This window comes from Podarcis erhardii, assembly GCF_964252035.2.
Source record: "Podarcis erhardii genome assembly, chromosome: 7".
NCBI classification, from domain to species: Eukaryota; Metazoa; Chordata; class Lepidosauria; order Squamata; family Lacertidae; genus Podarcis; species Podarcis erhardii.
In genome coordinates, this window is record NC_138511.1 from 52,354,584 (window position 1) to 52,376,804 (window position 22,221).

At 43.7% G+C, this 22,221-nt stretch overlaps 1 protein-coding gene and 2 long non-coding RNA genes across 6 annotated transcripts in view; 1 reads left to right on the plus strand and 2 right to left on the minus strand.

Moving 5' to 3' along the window:
* CMIP (c-Maf inducing protein) overlaps positions 1 to 17,932 on the plus strand; it is a 149,451-nt gene extending 131,519 nt beyond the window's left edge. For all 3 annotated transcript variants that reach the window (XM_081871934.1, XM_081871935.1, XM_081871936.1), the window contains 11 exons: positions 3,374 to 3,439; positions 5,953 to 5,979; positions 6,917 to 6,965; positions 7,919 to 8,026; positions 8,821 to 8,937; positions 10,582 to 10,722; positions 11,386 to 11,433; positions 11,738 to 11,884; positions 12,535 to 12,640; positions 14,459 to 14,529; positions 15,617 to 17,932. In XM_081871934.1, coding sequence (XP_081728060.1) covers positions 3,374 to 3,439; positions 5,953 to 5,979; positions 6,917 to 6,965; positions 7,919 to 8,026; positions 8,821 to 8,937; positions 10,582 to 10,722; positions 11,386 to 11,433; positions 11,738 to 11,884; positions 12,535 to 12,640; positions 14,459 to 14,529; positions 15,617 to 15,670 — 934 coding nt within the window. In that variant the 3' untranslated portion in view covers positions 15,671 to 17,932. The remainder of the gene's footprint in view (positions 1 to 3,373; positions 3,440 to 5,952; positions 5,980 to 6,916; positions 6,966 to 7,918; positions 8,027 to 8,820; positions 8,938 to 10,581; positions 10,723 to 11,385; positions 11,434 to 11,737; positions 11,885 to 12,534; positions 12,641 to 14,458; positions 14,530 to 15,616) is intronic.
* Positions 3,450 to 22,221, minus strand: part of LOC309347409 — a 33,014-nt gene continuing 14,242 nt past the window's right edge. The window contains exons 1-3 of one of the 2 annotated variants that reach the window (XR_014158925.1): positions 13,538 to 14,451; positions 12,859 to 13,492; positions 3,450 to 5,219 (exon numbers count right to left, since the gene is read on the minus strand). This is a non-coding gene — a long non-coding RNA (uncharacterized lncRNA). Of the gene's footprint in view, positions 5,220 to 12,858; positions 13,493 to 13,537; positions 14,452 to 22,221 lie in introns of those variants that run through there. The other variant, XR_014158924.1, reaches the window with a different exon arrangement.
* On the minus strand, positions 17,190 to 21,972 carry LOC309347413. Its single transcript, XR_014158930.1, has 2 exons — positions 21,766 to 21,972; positions 17,190 to 17,837 (listed from the first exon to the last, which is right to left on the minus strand). It is a non-coding gene; the product is annotated as an uncharacterized lncRNA (long non-coding RNA).

A 22,221-nucleotide genomic window follows, 5' to 3' on the forward strand; every position in this document is an offset into this window, starting at 1 on the left:
GATAATAAAACTTAAGCTGGCTTTGGATATATAGGCCTGCCTATTACCTTTGAGATGGAAAGACTCCCTGTTTGTAATCCTGGAGAGCAGCTGCCAGTCAATGACAACAGCACTGGACCAGATGGAGCAGTTTGATCAGAGAAGGAAAATATATCAGTCTTACTCAGAGTGGGCTCACTGAAATCAATGGCCATGACTAACTTTAAGTCCATTAATTTCAGTGAATCTACTCCAAGTAGAACTTAGCTGGGCACCACCAATTCTCTGTATCCACTTTCAAAAGAAAGAGAAAGAGATGCAGCCATAAATGGAAGACGAAAAGTCTCAGACTACTGCATTATCTTTGGATATCCCTCATGACCACGGCTTCAGAATGACGAAGGCTGCACGCAGTCCTAACGCTACTGGGAATAAGCCTCATTGTATTCAATGGGACTTAATTTCTGAGTAGACATGGCTAGGATTGTGCTGCAAGGCTGCACTTCTATATGTATACTTGGGAGTTAACTCCATTGAACTCAGCATAACTTACTTTAAAGCAGACATGTATAGAATTGCACTATAAGTGCAAGGCGGTTACCTTGCAGAGTAGGCAAAGAATAATTCACATTATTGTCTGATAGCAGTGTCTAATGCTTACAAAGCGAAAAGCCATAGGTGGGTCCTGCATCCATGATTTGGTTTGAATAATTACAATTTATTATTGCAATTATTCCCAGAATATGCTGTCTGCTTAGTATTGCACAAAGAATCTTACTGTCTTACTGTCTCTGTTGCCTGTATCACGCTTGAGAGTGCTGAGTCAGATCCTTCAAAGAACAAGTAAATGGATTGTGATGTTCTTTCTACGAGTTTGCCTTAATGCTGTCTCTAATAAGGAGCTTAGTTAAACTCCACTGACTGCAGAGATCTGTAGTTCACATGATGGAATGGCTTTCTTTTCAAACTGAAGCCTGGTATAGGAATGGGAGCAAAATTCAATCCAGTTTGTATTCATAGGTGAATCAATCCAATTTGTACTTGAACTGAAACGCAGCCATCCTTTGAACTTTGCACTTCTCCAACTTTTGCTATGTAGTTATCCAGCCAAGTAATGTGTGCAAAGATGCATATGTTAGTGGGAAAACATACAAAAATGTGTTGCATTAGGGGAAAGCTGCTTTGCAAAAAGTGGGTACATTCAGAGAAATTCACACTAAAATGCTGATGAACTTCCATGATGACTTTTAAAAATAAATAAATCACAAACTCATGTGGGGAACTGAACTTCAAAGGAAATATGAGAAACTGAGAGACTGAAATTTGCAGGTTCACCCATCTTGACACTGCTGTGGTGTTTACTTGCAGAGCCAGGTAGAAGAGGAGATACTGGTTGGAATGCTTTCGCCTTTAATATGTTGCTGTCTTGTTTCTTTTTCTTTTTTTGAAGAGAACAGATATCACTCCTAAGAAGTTTATGTAGGTCTTTGAATGACAGGTTTCCTTTACAGGCTCCCAGAATATACAGGTTTTGGTGTGGTATCACTGTTAAACTGTGCGCTGCTTTAAGAGTGCAGTGCTACAAAGTGGTATATAAAACTATCAATAAAGAAATAGGCTGGTTTCAATGAAAAGGTGTTGACAAAACTGCAAACGGATTCCTTTTGTGGAGGAGAATACTGAAGTAGGGGAGGTTGGCGGCCACTTAGGTCTTCTTTCAGCTTGGCCCCACCTTCTCCGCATTCCCCTATAGGTCAGCTGCATGCTTCAAATACCCTGTGTGCATTCTCTGATGTTATGTTTATCGGGGTTGCCCCTGGCTGCTAATATGTTTTGGGATTGTTTCGGCTCTATGGGATCTGCAGGGCAGCTTTTTCTATTGAACCGAAAGACGACACTGGGAAAAGGGGAAAGGCCTTTGGTGGTGTCCATGGAGCAATGACAGCCATGGTGTGTGTGTGTGTGTGTGTGTGTGTGTGTGTGTGTAGACAGACCGGCACGTGTGCGTGCGCGCGCACACACACACGGATATACGTGCAGTTCAGGCAGAAGCTTATTTGATTTGCTGAGTTGACTGTAGTTACAGGCTGGCATGCTGCAGGTTTGAAGGTGGGAAAAGAGAACTGACCAGGCTGTGTCACGTGGCAGCTCAATAAGCCTTTGTGTCTTAGGGAGCTGATGGCCCTGCTGGCCATGAGCTTTCTGTGACCTTGGCAGAAAGGGTTGCACAGTCAGAGATGTGCAGCTGCTAGTGGCAGGGGGTATGTTTTGGGTTTTTTGCATGATTAGGAATTTTAAGCCCCACCTTCGCAACTGCTAATAGATTTGGGGCGGGGAGCACTTAGGTGGCCTGTTGATTGATGCTTCCTGTGTAAGTGGTGAGCCAAGCTTAATTCTGGAAATAAAGAGTTGCAAATGTCTTCTGAATGTCATATTGTTTGCTCCGGGGAGATACCAGCTCAGATTGTTTGTCCATTTAGCCCAGTATTGTCTGTTCTAGTCTTTCGTCAACCTGACGCCTTCCAGATGTTTTGGACTCCAGTTGGCAAGGAACAAGGAACAACTTTCTTTGCATGTAAAATGCTCTGGTTGTGTTTGCTTATCGCAGCCTTCCCTAAGTTGGTGCTCTCCAGATGCTTTGGACTGCAGCTCCCATCACCGTTACCTGTGCTGGCTGGGGCTGAAGGAAGTTGTAGTCCAACAACATATGAGGGGCACCAGGTTGGCAGACGCTGGTCTATCCTGACTGGCAGCCACTCTCCAGGGTCACAGGCAGAAAGAAAGAGCTCTTTCCCACAACCTGCAGCCTGTGACCCCATAAAGTTGCCGTGGATTGACTTGCATGGCCAGTATTAGGTTACCTTTTTTCTTTTTCTTTCTTTAATTTGAAGGGAAGTTTACATCAGCACCCATTCCAAAAACTGTGTTCTTGTGATCAGATCTTTGATCCTCTCACATTATATCATCTTGAAAGACAGGGATAAGTCATGCATGCAGATTGTGTGTCCAGGTTATGCAATGGGCTACAGATGCAACAACAACAACAATAACAGGAGAAAATGAAAAGGTCACAACAAATGGAGGGGGTCACAAGTAATGCTCCTTGCTATAGAGAGAGGATTTAGCCAAGACCAGGAGTGGCTAATCTGTGGCCCTCCAAATGTTGCTGAACTACAACTCTCATCACCTCTGAGCACTGGCCATGCTATCTGGGACTGGTGGGAATTGGAGTTCAGCAGCACCTGGGGTGCCAGGTGGTCAAGAGCCAGCCCTAGATGGATCTCATTCACACATACTGTGGTGGATGTGTTACCTAAAAGGACAAATGCACAGCAGATAAACAAGAGTGGATTATGCATTGTCTCCAGGACTAACAGCACTTTTCTCATTTCAGATCAGACTATGACGATTGGAGACCAGCTCTTGCCAGTTTGCTTCAACCTATCCCATTCCCTAAAGAGTAAGTTCATAGCAGATAGTTTTATCTCCTTTAGTGGCAAAAATTTTGAGAAATTTTGGTTGGATCTTACAGTCCAGAAGAAGCTGAATGGAAGATTTAAAAATATTTGTTTTTAAATGTTGCAGTGCATGCCAAGGACTTTTCCAAAACTCAAGGAGTGAAAATATCCAGTACAGATATATTTTGGGACAGTAAACCTGGGCTTAAGGGGACACTTCAGGTGGAGCACCAGGTCTCCACTGGACTGGACCAAAATATCTCACTGCAAAATATTTTGAAAGGGTGCATTCCTCAAATAACACTCTGAACCTTATCCTCCATCCCTTTCTAGCCCTCTTTTTAAAGCCACCCGAGTTTATTAGCTACATCCTGTAAGAAGAAGTGAACGAGTTCAGTTGTCTCATAGGATCAGATAGCAAAACAAGCATTTGTGCCAGCAAGCATAAAGGGCTGAGGTGACCCATTGAAAAAAAATATAATTACAAAAATGCACATTGTTCCATAAGCAGTATTAGGATGCAATGAAAGAGTTTGGCAATGGCATCCCTCTGAAACCTATTAATGACACCATTGTTTATGAAATTCTGTTCCCAGAGGGTGAACATTACAGCCTATAATTGTCCAATTTGCCAGCTTATCGCATCCCTCAGTGTCTGGGTGCTTTGGAAGGGCTCGCTTTTGTAAACTGCGTGTGCTTTGGAACGGCTGGGGAGATAGAACAACACCTGGCATCTTTTTACCTGAGTTGGTGATTCTAGCAAAGGACCCTGGGGTGAATTGCAGATCTGTATCATGATGCAATGCAGTATGAGAGAGTGACCATTAATTGCTTTGCTAATGTGCCATGCTAATTAGATGTGGCCATGCCTTAATTGCAATGCAATTAATGAACACACCTGGGACTTAGGATGGAGCTAAAAACCCTGTTTACAAAGTGTGCAGTTTCTATCACTGGGCCCTGAAAGTTTCCATTTGCTTCATTGATGACAGAATTTCCCTGCGGAATAGTTTTGGCTTTGACTTTTCCTCTGGCAGGAGCTCTTTGTTGCTGTTGCTGTTACTGAAAACCCTCCTCAGTCTAATCTTGCCTTGGCCTGACAGCCCCTCATATTTTAGCAGCCAATGTGGTGTAGTGGTTTGAGTGTTGGACCTGGTGGTTGGGGTTCAAAGCTGCACTCTCCCATGAAGCTCACTGGATAACTTTGGGCAAGTCATCGTCTCTGAGCCTAACCTACCTCACAGGGCCGTTGTGAGGATGCTATGAGGAGGAGGAGAACCATACACCACCTTGAGCTCCTCGGAGGAAAGGTGGGATATAGAAACCCAGCTGCTGCCCAGCTCAGTCTCCATCCTTAGGTGAAGCACACAGCTCTCTTGCTAGGAGGAAAGCAGGAATAAAAGCAGTTTTATATGAACGACACTTACAGCAGGTTTGTAAGGCTCTTTCAAGTCCATTGTGTGAAAAGCAGGGCTGTGAATGATCACCTGATCAAGAGGGCACAGCTTGCAAAGTCAGATGTGTTTGTCTTATCATGAGACCTCTTTTGAAGCAATCTGTCTCGCGTTGTTGGAACACAGGAGCTGAGCCAAATGCTTTCCAGTGTCAATCGTCCTGTACTTGGTGGGGTTTACATTTCCCCAAAGGAATATGTAGGCAGTGCTTACATTCCCTTTACTGTCCCCATTCAGCAGCATTGTTTCTGTTGCCTCTTCCTGCTCCAGTGCTGTTTGTCTCCCTATTGGCTTTTGCCTTCTTCCTGGTTCAATCACATGGGTTTCCCTGCAAAGAGAAACAGGAAGATTACCAGTCGCAGGGAAAAGAAGGGAAGAAATCTCCTAGTGCAGAAGGAAAAAAACCCACATGTTTTTAAAAAAGCACAACATGTTTCAAACCAAACTATTCTTCAGGGGTATTCTTGAATGGCAATTGATCTTAAACTACTGCTAAAACATATTTCTGAAGTGAGTTGCAGCATTGATTTCTCACACAACCAGGTTTCCTCCCTCCCTTTCTCTGCAAGGGTTACCCCACCCAGTCAGGGATCACAGGATAATGTTGCAACAATACATAGAGAGTGATATGAAGGCCTGCAACACAGCTAAACTAAGCACATCTGGATGAGAGGCTAGGAATCCCCGTGAACTTCATCTCACGTTCCATCCTAGAGAAAGGCTGAATTAAAAAAAAACCCAAAACAGATTAATATAATCATCAAAATGGAGGGCCATCTCATTAGATATCTTTCATTCAGAGCCCACCCACCCCCAAACGTGGCCCTCTCCCACCCTTTTTGTTTTGTAAATACTTCATGCATTGCTGCAGCCTTTGCCAACCTAGAACCCATGGGCACCACCAGGTTGGCAAAGGCGGCATTTATGTATGTGTCAATGTCATGTAGACTATTGCTCTCCTCTTTAGACTTATTGAATCCACATACTCACAATTATTTTGGAAGAAAAGAACCGCATGAAAAAAGGAGAATCATTAATAATTCTCTGTGTCTAATTTTCAGGGCTCTTGCGCATGAGAAGTTCACAAAGTAAGTGCTTGTTTGGTTAAAGCTATTTCCTGTGATATAAATAAGCCAGATCTAAGCAAAGGCTAATGTGTCTGTGTTCCTCTTATCCTTCAGCACTGAGGTTTTGAAAGCTGCTGACAGAATCAGAATGGTAGGGCTTAGAGCCACACACACACACACACACACACACACACACACACACACGTCACAAACATTCTTAATAAAAATGAGGAAGTGGAGCAAAACCCACCGTCACTGGAGAAATCTCTTCTAGGCCAGTCAGCATGAAAGCACTTCTCCATTAAACCTTCTCCCAGTCACTTATTCCACCATGACAGCTGCACCACTTTAGATCGCAGCTATGAGAAATTGCACATTTGAATCTTTCCACCACTACCACCCACAGATTAAAAAACAACAACTTGTATTCCCTGCATATAGAAACCTAGCAGGTTAAGCAAGAGATGCTCGAGTCTAGTCCTTTAAGGACAAGTGCTGATTTTCTACATGCAGTGAGGATTTTTACATGGTGAGGCAGGAGCATTTAAACATGCAAACCCCCTACTTGCAGTCTGAAGTGGTACAGTCCAAGCAGGTCTGTACCAAGGGGTTATTACCATATATGTTTAAGGCTAACAGTACATCTTCTGCCTGGCTCAAATGATAGTTATAAGACTGGGATGACTTTTGAACGCTTGGGTTGTTTTAAGATGGACCGCCTGCAGGCATTTGCAAAGCCCCTTCTTAGTCTATATGCACCGCCTTGGCAACTCCTTAAGCCCTCATAATTCCTTCCTGTGAAATGTTTTCTCCACTCGTTTCCCTGCACCCTCTCCAGAAGAGGGGCATCAATCACTTAAAGCGTAACCAAAATGAAATGCTACAGCTGTGTAAATTTTGGAACCAACCAATAGCCACTCATCATTCTGCTTCTTGTTTTCTCTTTTGCCCTTTCAAGGGAGCTGAAGTACGTCATTCAAAGATTCGCGGAAGATCCAAGACAAGAAGTGAGTTCCTTTCCAGCATCATGATCAAAGGGACAGGGAGACTTGCTTGTCAGAAAGTTCTGGCTTTTAAGTAGTTTTGCGTTCCAAAGCACTGTCAGCCTCTCTCTGCCTGTCTGCCTTGAGTTTGTCCCCAGAATGCTTGGGGGCATAAGCCTTAGTATGAATGGCTTCTTTCCTCCTACATAAACATGCGCCCCACCCTGGGTGCCTAGAATCTGTTGTTGATGTCACTTCAGCAGGGAGAACTGCAAGCGGCAAGAATTAATTTCCTGTGCTAAATAAATGCCGCAAATAAATTCCCCCTCTCCACATCTGTCGAAATAGCTGAGGCAGACACCCTGGAGTCTTCATGTCACAACACCACTAGCAAAGCTCCCATTGTTACGATAGGCAGGATGTTTGTACAGGGTCTTTATATTGCAGGGGCACAAGAAGGCAAAAGACGCAGCAAATGTGCTTTGTCCTACACTGCAACTTGTAGATCTCTGTAGATTACTATTATTTTCAAACACCAAATTGAGAGCAAGGAAAAGGTTCCATATGCACATAGTCTGAGTTCTTATTTTGTTTCTTCTCTATCAATGGAAGAGCATCTGTTTTGCATGCAGAAAGTCTCTAACCTCTCCAGGTAGGGCTGGGAGAGACACTGGCCAGAAACCCTAAAGAACTGCCAGTGACTGAAGACGATCCTGAGCTAGAATGACCAATGGTCTGATGCAGCCTAAGACAGCTCCCTGTGTTCCCAAATGTATATGGAAAAACCTTTCTTTCATCCAGGGAAGTAGACTTTAGTTGACAGTAATTTATGCCACATTAAATTAGTTAGTCCTGGAGGTGCTTCTGAAGCTGTTTGCTATTTTCTTTCCTTGCTAACTTGCTTCTCTGTGGACTAGTGGAGAGGTGGTGCTGCAAAGAGCCTCAACTCCCCATTGCCTTTGTGTCTTGCTTGGCAGGTCCACTCGTGTCTGCTGAGTGTGCGGGCTGGCAAAGACGGCTGGTTCCAGCTCTACAGCCCTGGTGGCGTAGCCTGCGATGATGATGGAGAGTTGTTTGCCAGCATGGTATGTGCCAGCTGTAACTCTGAATAAACTGGGAATGGGTTGAACATATATTCAGAAGTTTGGAGTAGGAGTAGGAGTGCTGGTGAGTTTTTGCACACATGGATATACACATCCCACTCTCCTGAAGATGCCCAAAATGTATCCTCCCACAGATGCAGCCTGTAAATGGAGCTACAAAAATGGGAGAGGGCCATTTTGCTACGGCCTTAGTCGAAACTCTCCATTGTCAGCAGCACTCTGAATATTTGAAATCGCTGTGTTGAAATATATGGAGTGACATATCTTGCTGTTGCTATGAATCAAGGTTGTCTAATTTTGAAGCATGCCCCTCTATATACACTGCCCTATCTTTGCAAAATCCAGATTCTTTCTTTGGATTTGGAAGTCCAGTCCCACAAGGTCTTTATAACTGTGGATAGGAAGCAGATATATGTACATGGGAAACCCCGTGTGTGAAAATTGTACATGCATCCATTTCAGCTCTTTGGGCCAATTCGCTAATTTCCCCCACCTCTCTCCTGGATTGTCCCAGAGGATTGATTTGAGGCCAGGGCTCCGGCCTGTGCTGGTAAGCTCACTCCTCACTCCAGGGAAAAGTGAATGACCAAACAGGATATATATATTTGAATAAAGGATTTCCTCTGATGCTTGGAGACTACACCTTTTTCTAATATATAATGTACGAATTTGTTAATTTTGTTGGCTGATTTACATGACTGGTTTAAAGAGTGCCGCATTCTTCCTTCATGCCTGCACCCCTAACCAGGTTCTCTCTCTCTCTATTGCTCTCACAGGTTCACATTTTAATGGGCTCCTGCTATAAGACAAAAAAGTTCCTGCTTTCATTGGCTGAGAACAAACTTGGGCCCTGCATGCTGCTAGCTTTGAGAGGCAACCAGACCATGGTGGAGGTAATGCATCAAATAATGAGACTGTTGAACTGGGTGGTATTTCATTCCAACACTGGCTGCCTAGTAGCTGCAGGGCTAAGTTCAGAGGATTGGTTTTGGTGTATAAAGCCGCATACAGTTTGGGATCAGGTTGCCAAAAAGATTGTCTTACCCCTTCTATACCCAATTGATCAGCATGCCCTGCAGGTGAGGGCTTGCTGCAGATTCCATTTTATCTGGAGGTCCATTCTGCAGAATATAGGAATTCAGAATTTAGTGCTGTGGTACCTACTGTTTGGAATTGCCTCCTTTTAAATATTAGACAGGTGCCACCCCGTTGCCTCTTTGGTGCCTACCAAAGCCTTCTAAGAAGAGATGCTTCCCAGCCTTCATTGGTATTTAATTGATTTTAGAAGTTTCATTTCTTGTGTGCCGGCCACCCTGGGCTCCTTTGAAAGGGAAAGGTGGCATCAATTTAATAAAAATAAAATAAAGATAAAGATAAAGATAAAGATAAAGATAAAGAAATGTATTTATTTGGAAACTGTACGTGCTTCCCCACCGTGCCCTAAAGGCTACCCAAAGTGTCTTTCCGAAACACTCCAAATGAAAATGAATCAAAATGCAGTGAAAAACAGCAAAACAAGACAGAAATGCAGCTGCAAAGATTAAGCTAAGCTAAAGCCAAGTGCACATTTTTACTTTTTAAAAGTAATTTCATAAGCTATTTTAACGATAATCCTTTCCAACAGAAGAACCCTGAAAACTAATAGTTCCCTGACATGATTAAGGACAAAGAATTCTCAGTCCCTGCATGTGACTGCAGTCCAAGATTTTCTTGGGGGAAGCCATTATGGTCCATTAAGTAACAAATTTAACAGCAGACTTCAGCAACCTGTTTCCAGTCTAGTTGTTTTGGACTACAGCTCCCATCAGCCCCAGCCAGCTTGACTAATGGTTGGGGATAATGGGAATTAGAGTGCAGAATATCTGGAGGGCAGCATGTTAAGGGAAACTGTCCTGTGGAATGCCCCATTGATGGTTCTGCTTCTTGCAATATGTCCCTGCATCCTTTCAAAATAAAAAAGTGGGCTCCCACCCACCCCTTCAGAATGGTTAGTCCATTCTCGTGCAAATGTATTCAGGTATAATTGATTAGTTAACTGAATAGAACCTCTGTGGTTGACAATGCAATCACATGGTTACTCAGAAGCTAAGCCCCACTCTGTTCAGTGGGGCTTATCGTCTCTAGCAAGTGTGCTTCAGATGGCTGCCTCATTTTTTTTAATTGAGTGACAGCCCTACTGATTTCACAGAGGAGGGCAAGGAAAAACAAGATGAAGGAGTGAATTATGCACTTGCCCTCTTAGAGCCAGCATAATTGAATGGATAGAATGTTGGAGACAAGAATGTTGGAGGCCTGGGTTCAAATCTCCGCCCAGCCACAGAGCTTGCTGAACCAGTCACTATCCCACAGCCCAACCAACCGAACAGGGCATTTGCAAGAAACAAGTGGGATGAACCATGTAGCGCAGAAAACTCGGGCCAAAGTTGTTTCTTAACAAGCATTCAAAAAGAAGAGAGAGGGGTGGGTTGTGCCAAGCTATCCAGACGTCCCCAGTGAACAAGCTGTAGATTAAATGTTACTTATCTTTCCACTGTCAGATTCTTTGCCTGATGCTTGAATACAACATCATCGACAACAAAGACACCCAGCTTCAGATCATCTCAACCCTCGAGAGCACTGACGTGGGGAAAAAAATGTACGAGCAGCTCTGTGACAGGCAGAGGGAGTTGAAAGAACTGGTGAGTCTCTGTATTGACAGCCCCGTCACTATTCAAAAACAGGCACCAGAGGAGATTCAGGTGGGGCCTAAGGCACGAAGGATATTTAAAGACAGGTTCAGCTCTGCACAGAAAGTTACAGTGCTCTTCAGACTGCACTTGTAACAAGCATGGACTTCCCAAAGGAAGATGTACTGTTTTGTTTCTTTATTTTGGAGTATTTATATTTATACCCCACCTACCAACCAGTGTTTTTTTGGGCGGCCTACAATATATTTAAAACACTATGAAATAGAAAGTGATACAATAGCTATTGCAGTGGGCCAATGATATGTATAATCCACCCCGACCCCCGCCAACCCACCCCATTCTCTGAAGTTCCAAAAAGTGCCACTCTGCACCTGAATCTCCTGATCTGGAGCTGACTGTTGAAGCAGAATCCAACCCCCTCCATGCTCCTGAGACCTCATCCCTTCCCTTGCATCAACTTACCAATTTACTCAAGTAAACAGCAGTGTACTTTTGGATGTGGAATACCAAGAGGCCCTGCCCTGCCCTGCCACCTGAGGCCCTTTTAACTGGAAATGAGGGGATTTCAGCCTGGGGCATTCCACCAGCAAAGTGTGTGCTCTGACACAGAAGCAACACCCCTGTTTGTAATCAACATGTTGTTATTTTTTACAGCAAAGGAAAGGCGGTCCTACCAGGTTAACACTGCCATCAAAATCCACAGTAAGTTTTAGCTTTCCCATTATAGCAATATCATAAGCATGCAGAAAAGCTTTTCTCTTTCCTCTAATTCCCATCAATCCTGACCATTGGTCATGCATGCTGTGGTTGATGGGCATCAGGTTGGCGAAGTCTGCAGTAGAATGCTCAGATAGGTGTGAATTAAGTGGTTCTGCCCCCATAATTTAACCAACTTTCGCAACACAGGAACTGCGGCCTGTGTTGCAAGAGCTTAGGCTTGAAAGTTCCTGCCAATATCTACAGCAGTTTCTGTGCCAATCTGATCTGTGCTGTTTTCCTCCCTCAGGACGCAGACCTGGCCCGGTTGTTAAGCTCAGGTTCCTTCGGCAACCTGGAGAACCTCAGCCTGGCCTTCACTAACGTCACGAGTGCCTGCGCAGAGCATCTCATCAAGCTGCCTTCGCTCAAGCAGTTGAACCTGTGGTCAACTCAGGTACGAGCTCAGGAAGCAGCAGCGGAGAGGAGTCACTTGAGCTGAGACATGCCCAAGATTGCCCAACGCATCAATATGAGAAGGTTTTCTGACAGTGCAAGTTGCCTGCAACCGCCCCCCCCCCCAAATTTATAAGCAGACTCCTTCCCTCCCCCAGTTTTTCTGCTTCCAGCCAAAATTGTTAGCCCCACTGCAAGAGTCCTGCCGCACTTACAGCTTTGGGGGACAGTACCTGCTTTGCATGTAGAAAAGGGATATGGAACCTCCACCCTGTGGGCCACAAAGAGCCTTCATGGCTCAGGCCGCACATCCCACTCTTCAGGGCGCATCTCTCAACCACACTGTCCATACTGAATTGTCTCCTTCAACTAAGTTTCCTTCATTAGCTGTGATTTCCGCACTGCAGGGGGTTTGGCTAGATGACCCTTTGGACCCCTTCCAATTTTACAATACTATGATTCTATCAACTGTCATCATGCTTCTTGCTGGGTGGGTGTGGGTATGAAAATCTGACTTTTGCATGGCTGGGATGTAAACTAGTGCAGAAAGATAATAGTCTCCTGTGTCTGCAAGGCCAGTTCCTTTTCCCATAGTGCTCTGCTCATGTATAATATTTCCATGTCTCCCCCACCCCACCCCACCCCCTCCAGTTTGGAGATGCAGGTTTGCGGCTTCTCTCTGAACACCTCACGATGCTGCAAGTGCTCAACTTATGTGAGACGCCTGTCACCGACGCTGGGCTGCTGGCACTGAGCTGTAAGTAAGCAAAGAAGCAGACCGATGACAGGGCAGGGAGAGGATTCATCTGGGCTCAGACTTTATTGCCTCAGGACTGTTTTGAACCCCTTTGAAGGGGCCTTATTCTCCCAATGATGCACCCTTTTTGCACTATGGCCCTCCAGGTGTGGTTGGACTCCCATCAGCCCCAGCCAGCATCGCCTGCAGTCAGGAATGACAGGAGTACAATATCTCACCTGGGAAGCCACAGGTTCCTTGGTGTACTCATACTTGAGAACTGCAAATTCCAGTGACTTGCATACTGTTTCAATCCATGTTGATGAGAGAGGTGGGGATTGCAGTCCAGAGGGAGGGCAACTGTTCCAGATAGATTCATCCAGGTTAAAGTCTGTTTTGTAACCAGCCTCTCGGATCCGCTTCTCTTGCGGTGATTCCCCCTCCTACCTGTCAGTGATGACAAACTCATTCCTTTGGTGGGCTGGGACAGGTGCCCAGGTTCTGTGCCCTGACCTAAGTGCAAATGACGCCATTGTGTGGACATTTGTTTAAAGATGTTTATTTTTTCCATACCAAAGTGTATGACAAAAGTAATATTGATTAAAGTATTAATATAAATAAAAATTAGCCCCCCCCCGAACATTATGTCAGGAGTCAGATTACATTTCTTAAAAGCACAATATATTCTACTAATAAGATTAAGACTCTTCTGTTTAACGTAATGCCAATCTACTATAATTTATATTAATTTTTCCTTTATAGCATCCATTTTTTTAATAACCTATACAGCAATCAGAACTGTCTCCATTAGTTTAGATCCACATTTCATTTTTCTTAATTCATCTGACCCTTCTTCAGTTGATCCTATTTTCCCTTGGAAAGACCAAACTATTTTATATGTAGTGAACATGATTTTACAACCCACTTTGATGCACCATATTAGCCCCATTCAGGCGTTTGTTCTTCCAAATGATGTTCCCACCCACTCCATCACATTTCTGGTTGTGCTCCACTAGTTGGAGAATGACTGTCTGCAGCAGAGAGGATGCTCTATGAATTTTACAAGGTTTTCAAATGATATGAGTACATCAGGATCCTGCCTATAGACAGTGAGGGATTGATAATGGCTGGGTGTGACTGATAGGTACAGTTTCTCCGTAGGGCTTTGCACGTTTAGCATAGCTAAGGGAGATATCACTGGGTTGCTGATTATAGGCTTCAGAAGGCCTACACTCTTTATTTGGGGTGTTTTTTTGTATTCTCATTTATCAAAAAAGTAAGAAAAATTGTGCAAACTAGAGCAAGAATTATGAGTATGACTCATTTGCACTGTGTCATACAAAATATTTTAAAGCACTTTCCTAGTGCAAAATACATCAGTCCCCCACCCTTCATGTTCAGAATCTAAAGCTTTGTTTTGGGGGATTGGGGGGAGCAAGATTCTAGCTCTCATGTTTGCAGAGAAAATATTGCCAAGCAGTGACCCAAAGTCCAGTCAGTTAAGTTTTCAGCTAAGCAAGGTCTGCAACATAGCAGCCTCCATAACATATCGACCCCTCAGACATGATCATGCCATCTTTCAATATGCAGAAGCATGTGTCTACAACCAACATGTTGTATAAAAAAATCCTATTAGAGCAGTGTTTTTATTTGGCTTACTAAAATACCATAAAATCATGTGCAAGCTTTTGAGTTCTCCAGAATTCAAAAAGCTTGCACACAATTTAGTGGCATTTTGTTTGGCCAAATGCCCTAATGGATTTTAGTCCCCCCCCCCCCAAATAGATCAACATGGCAGCATTTGCATTTTGGGTAACATATTGCTTATTTATTTCCTAGCCATGAAAAGCCTGTGTAGCTTAAATATGAATAGCACCAAACTTACGGCAGACACCTATGAAGATCTCAAGGTATGTCAAAGTTTTGAAGCTGCGGGACATGTCTGGGAAAGAGCCCAGTGGCAAGAGAGCAGGCCATCCCACGTAAAACATTTAGCTCTTCTTACAATGTTTGCTGGGCTCCATCTCCCATCAACCCCAACCAGCATCACCAGTGGTCAGGGATCATCTGGACAGCCAGAGATTCCCCATCCTGTTCAAGATGTGAAAGAGCAGTGTCACCACCTCTAAAATGATTTATTCATAAGAATTTTAAACCTGAAGTTAACGAAATGAGCACATAGGAATGTGGGAAGCTGCTGTCTACCAGGTCAGACCATTGGTCCACCTAGCCTAGTGCTGTTCACACTGACTGGTAGCCGCATTCCAGGATCCCCATCACCTGCCAGCTGCCATCCTTTAACCTGGAGAAGCTGCCAGGGATTGAACTGAGGACCTTCTCCCTGCTCCCCCACTGAGCTCTGTCCCCTTCTTATGCTACCAATTGACTGATCTACTTGGTAGCTTGATACTTCAACAAAGGCACCCACTCTAAGATCATTGTCCCACATCTTCTCCAATTCCACCTAGGGCAGAGAAGCTCTTTAAACCTGCAGTTGGACAGCAGCTGCTCCTTTCATTCACCTCCCTTTATATCAGTGAAGGCTGATCTGTTGAGGCAAATGGGTCACTGCCACACCAGAGTCTGTGTGCCCTAAGCCAGCCCCTCACCTGCCTGCCTTCTTACTGCTAACCAGTCCAAGGGGTGACATTGCCTGTCAGCTTCGTCCTCATTTGTCTGAGTTTGCCCTTGTAGAACTCAGAGAGGGAGAGGAAGGGGAAGAAAACTAGAATTACCGTAGTTGATTCCGGCGCCACCTGCTGCTGGGCTCCTGGTCTTCTGCCCTACCAGGCCCAATGAGCGCCAGCCACCATGGCTTTAAGCACTTTAAATCGCAAACTTTCATTTACTATGGATATACAAAATATACAAGCAGAACCTAAATGCCTAGCGATGGTTCACAAGGAATCTTACTGGGTTCTGGTGGAAATCTGAAAAGGACCGGCTCATTATTTATCTCTTTCTCTCTACCCACCCCACCCTTTTCTCTTTAACCAGGCTAAATTGCCCAACCTGAAGGAAGTGGATGTCCGCTACACAGAGGCATGGTGAAATCTCGTGGGCTGCATTCGTAGCATTTGACAAGGAGAGAGGGAGGGAGGGGAAAAGAGAATTTTTCGCAACAAAATAAAAGCAGAGAAATAAACTTTTGGCTTCTACCTATAGAGAGCAGCAAGTTCTGAGGACTTCGATTTTAGGAGTTGTGTTTGTGAGGTAGCAGAGTGTGGCTTTGCGTGTGGGAGGGGGAACTGAGCATGCCCCAGGCCCTGCCAAATTCTTTGAGCTTCGTCCTTTGAAATTCAACATCATCTAAATGAAGGGGGTGGGGGAAGAAAGATTGCGCAGCCGGGGAGAAAAAGAAAAAAGGGAGGGGAAATCTGTTTCAATTTTCATTTGCTTTTTTGTGTTGTTGTTTTTAAAATGCCATATGGAAAGAAAAAAATATGGGGTTATACATCAGAGCTTTTTCTTGGATGGACCCTCAGTCTTTAGGTGCTTTACCATCTTTCCTGCTCTCTCTCTTTTTTTTAAAAAAAGTATGAGAAATCAAGAGAAGAAAAAAACATGATTTTCACCTCTCGTTCTGTTCTTACGATCGTTATGCAAAGTAATTTTGTTGTACATACAATTTACATAATGCACCTATTTAAAAAATGGTTCACAAATAACAGGTCTGGGACCTGTCTTTTATTTATGAATTGTTAATTCTTTTATCTTTTTCGTTTGTTTGTTTCATTCTGATTCGCATATAGACTGTATGAACTAGTTGGTCTTATTGTTTTTGTTTTTTAAAGAACAGAAAACCCTCTTTGAATAACTGTCTTTTAGTAAAGCTTACTGTATTACGTAGTCTCTGTCCAGCCCCATCACCCCACCGATTTCTGATTTACAAATCACTCAAAAGTTTCTTCAGATAAAATAAAAAATATGCATATGAATACATCTATATACACAAGAGCAAAAAGAGGAGTGCGCAGTCAGGAAGAGGTTGTGAATATTACCTGATACATTTTCAAACTGTGCTGGGGCTAGGAAATTGGAGTGGTAAGGAAACTACCTTTTGTTGTAATTAAGAAAAAAGTTAGTTTAAAAACTTAAGTTCAAGATTAGACTTAAGTTGAGCTGTCAACCATTTGTGTTAGATTTGCCAAGGCGTGCCTGTTCGGTTTTCTGTTTACGTCCTATATTTCAAGGGCATGTTCATCCTCACAGCCACCGTGTTGTGCATTTTTCTTTACTTTCACTCCTCCTCCCCTTCTCCCAGAGCTTCGCTTATGTTCCATGCATACAAAGATCACTTGCCATATTACTATTACTATTCTTATTATTTTCATGAGATGGGAGATTTTTCCATGATCAGTTGCTAAGCTGCTCCTCAAAATATGTATGACCACTATCCATATTCCTGATCCGCCTGCACCAGCCTTTGCCAATCCAATGCCCGCCAGATATTTGGGCCTGCAACTCTCATCAGCCCTAGGAGCTGGGGGCCAAAAACATCTGGAGGGCACTAGGATGATGAGGTGGGTCCTACACAAATGCTCAGAAAAATTATTATTATTATTATTAATATTTTATTTTTAAAAACCCTTATAAATAAGCTTTCTTTTATAAATATGCTTTTGGGTTATTTTCTCTCTCTTTCACAATAAGCATTCTTGGGATGGAGCAGCTTTTTAAAATAAAAAGAAAAGAAGCATTTTATGTGTTTTATCTTTTTTGAGTTTACTAGCAGATGTTTGTTCAGTTCTGGGGGCACCTGAAGAGATTTAACATCCAGGCAGTGTGCTTATACACACATATGTATGTATGTACATGTATATATACATATACTGTACATACATGCATGCATATTTTAAATGTATTCAATGGGAAGCGATGCTTTTTGCTGTTCTGGTTGTCTTTTTTTGTTTTTGTTTTTAAAAAATGTTGGTAGGGTAGCTTCTTCACACTTCAAGTGTCTGTCATCTCTCTGTTTCCCACTTTTTGTAAACACACACAAAACAACAACAACGGTTGGTTCAAGTCTTAATTCATGTAGGGTGCCAGGGGTTGTGTTTTGCTTTTGCTTTTGTTTTGTTTTGTTTCTGCCTTATATCCCAAGCTGTCTGATAAACTCAGTGAGGGAAAACGAAAGAAAACGGAGATGAAACTTACGCCAACGTTTTATCCTTAGCACTGTTGCTTCTACCGATGGTTTACTACTACTGTTCTGTAGCTGTGTAAAAAAAAGAAAAAGAAAAAAAAGATGTGAAATAATTTCAGGCGCGGGGGTGGGGTGGGGATAAATAAACTGTAAGTGAATATCTTTTAGTGGCGTGCATTGTCCTTTCTTTTTGTGTTATTGCATTTTTTTTCCTGGTACGGTTTGTGGGAATGTTACAAGATGGCTCGGAGAACAATTGGAATTATGCTACATGAGGGATAGCGCATTGGATTAGCCTTGTAAATGCTCTGGGAGGGAAGCTGCTCGGAAACGGTACATGAGCCAATCTGAGCTCCTTCGGTAGAGCTAGGCCTGCTTTTCAAGACCATAACGCTGGCCCATGTTTCCTGGACGGTAGGGGTAGGGAACCTTTTTCAACCAAGACGCTTCATTCCCTTCTGGGAGCAACACACCCGTGGCAGGTAAGGCCAGGGGCAAATGCAGGCAGCATACAGATCGATACCGCTAACTTGACCTAACAACATCTCCCCCTTACACTTGCAAACAAAACTCACTGCGCTCCACTGAATGCAACCAACCATGCCCTGGGCCCCCAACCTATCTCATCACCAATGAAAACTAATAAATGAATAGAAAGAGAACCTACCCACAAGACGCTGACACAAAAACGTTGCACGGACACTATACAAAAGAATGAAAGTTTGCTACCTGTCTTCTCTCTTCCCACCTCTCTTCTCCCCCAACCTTATACTGTCTGTTAACATTAGTGTCTCACATCAAATATAACTGATCTGTAGGAACTGAAAGCAGAGGCACTGTATGTCCTTTTGTAACCCAATAAAATCTTAATAAAAACCATTAAAAAAAAAAGAATTGAATGGGAGCAACTGGAAGCCACATTTCCCCCCCCCCCCCATTCTGCAGAACTCTACCCTCTTGTAATGAAAGAGAGTGACAGAGTATGTGGAACTGGCATTATTCAGAGTGAGAAAGGGAGGTAGATCTTCATGTTTGCTACAGAACAGGTAATGTGTTTATGGAAAGGGTTCATAGGACTTCAGAGTTATCCTAATAGTACAATTAAACTATTGTGGTTCTCTTGATCATTGGTTTATGCACAAGAGACAGAATACTCGGGTGAGAACTTGTTTACAATAAGTACAATCTTTTCTAAATCTCTTTTAAAATTCTATTCCAAAGTACTTCTCTAGATATTTAATTTAATGCCCTATCTTTCATCCTAGGGGCTCAAAGTGGCATGAACATGACTCTCCCCCTCTCCATATTATCCTCATAACAACCCTATGAGGCAGGTTAGGCTCAGAGTTATTATTATTGCTATATATTCATTTATAAATTTGCAAACCTATTCTGGAGGGAGGTCCTAAATGTGTTGAACAGAAGGCCATGATCAAGTACTAGCTGCTCAAGTGATCCAGTTCAAAAGGCAGTAGGAGACGCTGGAATAAGTTATTTACTTTGCCACCAAAATGCCCAGTGAATTTTGCCATCTAGATAAATGATATAAGGCCTGTCTAAGTGCATGAGTCTTAAAAATAACGGGAGTGAGATTCAGGTAGGTAGCCTGAGATGTTAACTTGTAAAGCATCACAAGGTCAATCATTAATTGTTCTGAAAACAAGGGGCGACACAACACCTATAAGAGACCCAATGAGGAAAACAAAATGGCAAAAGTGACAGTTCTGTCACTGCACAATCTTGAGAGCAAGCTCAATTCTCCGCCTGATGATCCTTAAGGCAGCCAAAGCAGGACCATCTACACAAAAATGGGAAATAGTAGCCGGTTTGGGGAAACCCTAAGATATGAAGAAGTAAAAACAAACAAAAACTTAAGGGGAGGAATTCCTAAGGAGGGAGAAAAACCCCAAACTACATGGTCAGCGGCTGCATAACTTGATGTGGGATGGGAGAATGGGAATGGAATGGAGTGCCCTGGAAAAGGGTATGGCTGGCTGACTGGCTGGAACTCTGAACTTTTCCCACTCCCCTGCAAGCAGGCCAAATCTGCATCCACCCTACCCCACACAGGGTCAATCATCTGACATTACAATGGATACTGAGCCTCTTTGAGCATGCCTTAAGAGGGCTTTGCTCTGAGATCACAAAGGGGTTTGCATTGCAACCACTGCTAAGGTACATGCTATTTCCTCCATTTTGGCAGGGGATTCAAGGAAATCCCCTTCTTTATTCTGGAGCTAGGGATGCTCCCACCGCCCATCAGCTGATCAGAATCACTTTAAACTCCCAATTTTTTCTCTTTAAGCTCGCAGTTGTTCCTTTGAAGCCATGCTAGTACCTGTCTCACACCTGACATCACATATGACATCAGGTGTGGTGAGTGGTTTGCCAAGAATGGCTTGGCAGGCCAAAGTCATTCCAGGCTCCTCATCCTGGAACAGAAGGTGTCCTCAACTAGAGGACTGTTCTCTGCAAAGTAGGGCAGTTGGCCACCCTATGTCAGAGTCACTGTTTCAAAAATCTAATCTGTCCCTGGGAACAGTACAAAACGTCATAAACCGTGTCTTTCTACTATATTTTGACTATCAACACAAAGGCATAGTTCTCTAGAGGTATAAAATATTCTTTGATAATCAGGTGAGATTTGAAGGTGGTCCCTGCCACTAACTGGCACATTGCATCTGCACCCGTTCCCAGACAGCGCTCCTGCAGTGCTGCATTTGTAACCCACCACTCTGTTCAGGATTCCCAAAACCAGAGGTATTTTATGCAGCAATGCATGAGACTATCAGCTAAACTGTCCCTGCAAGGCTGCTGCTTGGACTGTCTCTATTTTTGAGCCAAACTATAACAAAGGGTGTAGGGGAGGAAGTCCTACTTGAGGCTGCCACCACTTTTCCACCTCAGAGGCCGTGACACCACTGTCGCCTAACGGCCACATTTTCAGCTAGGGCCTAGGCCCCCTTGCTTGGCTGCCAAGGGAATGAATGTAAGTGACAAAGTAGACATAGCCCTGTGGTACAGATCAGGGCTTTCTTCCCATTCCCTGTATATGGACCTGAATCAGAAAACCAAGTAACTCTATTCAAATGAATCCCAGCCCCTTGATGAATTGGCTTGATGTGCTACTGAAACCCTTTCTCTGAGGATTTGAGCTTGCTTGGGGTTTCAAAAACCCCTGAAAGATTTGTGCATCTAGCATGAGGATTCATAAAGACGGGAAGTTGCCCTGCTCCACCCAGATGAACCATAATTCCTAGATTCTGAGCTTCCATTCAAAAGAAAAGCAAGTTTCTAGTATTTGTAAAACCTGAGATATGAGGCACTTCATTCTTCCGAGTGAGGCCTTGGCCTTCTGTTCTAAAGTCCTATCCTGATTGCACCACAGATGACAGCTTTCTAGGCTAGGAGTCTTGAGTACCCTGCTATCATTCTGCTCTATTGTTCTAATCTGGGGAATGCCTGAACAGTGAGATTTCAGTTTAGGGAAGTGAGTGGAGTGACTCTGATACAACCCGGCTGTCAAGCTTCAGGGTCTTCTTGCATGCATGGCTTTTCCTTGGAAGAATCTCTCTCAAGTGACTCATAACAGAGATGCATCATATGCAGGGACCAGGGGATGGTGGCGAAACAGACTGGGATTCTGTTGGCCTTTTTGACTCCTCAACTCTGACTCACCCCATCTAAGGAGACTAAAACATGTTAAGACTCAGCAAAGATAAGTTAGGTCACAGCTGCAAGGAAAAATACTGTGTGTGTGTTGCAGCTTTCCTGGTGTTGGCAATGGCACTATTTGTAAACTCTTTTTTTCCTTCTTAAACCTCAGAAATTAGTTTCTAGTTGTTCCTGTTTCACAGAGAATAGCATCTTTATTTAGCCAGTTCCTACCTGTAGAAAACCAGTGGCTTTATTTCCGCCCCTGTTTTTGTCTTCAGGGCCTGCCTTTTAAAAAATGTTGTTAACATGAATTCCTAGAGTGGGCCCCCAGCTGGAGGTTTACCTGATGGTGGCTGCAGCCATTTCATTCCCCGCAGTATCCCAGAGCGCCTGACACAGCATCACTCCAGGGCCTTGTGGGAAATGTAAGTGGCCCACCACATCTGGGCAAATTCATAGCAAGGGATGCAGTGCAGGCTCCACTGCCAGCCAGCCCTGCTAGGACCCTGGGGTCCTGACAGCTACCCAAGTGCTCTGAGTGTTGACACTGGGCCTGCACAGAGTAGTAGTTCTTTGGGCTTCCTTCTAGGGTAACCACTTACATGCTGGCAAAAAAGTGGGGGCACACCTTTTCATCAAATTGTCGTATGCTAATTTATGTGTATAGTTGCACTTTTAGAAATGTAACAAAAAATGTCATAATGGGGAAGATGTTCAGTCCAGAAGTTTACTGTTGTTGGGCAAATTCAATCCCCCCGCTCCTAATTCTTTATCTTTAAAACGGACTTTGACTGAACAG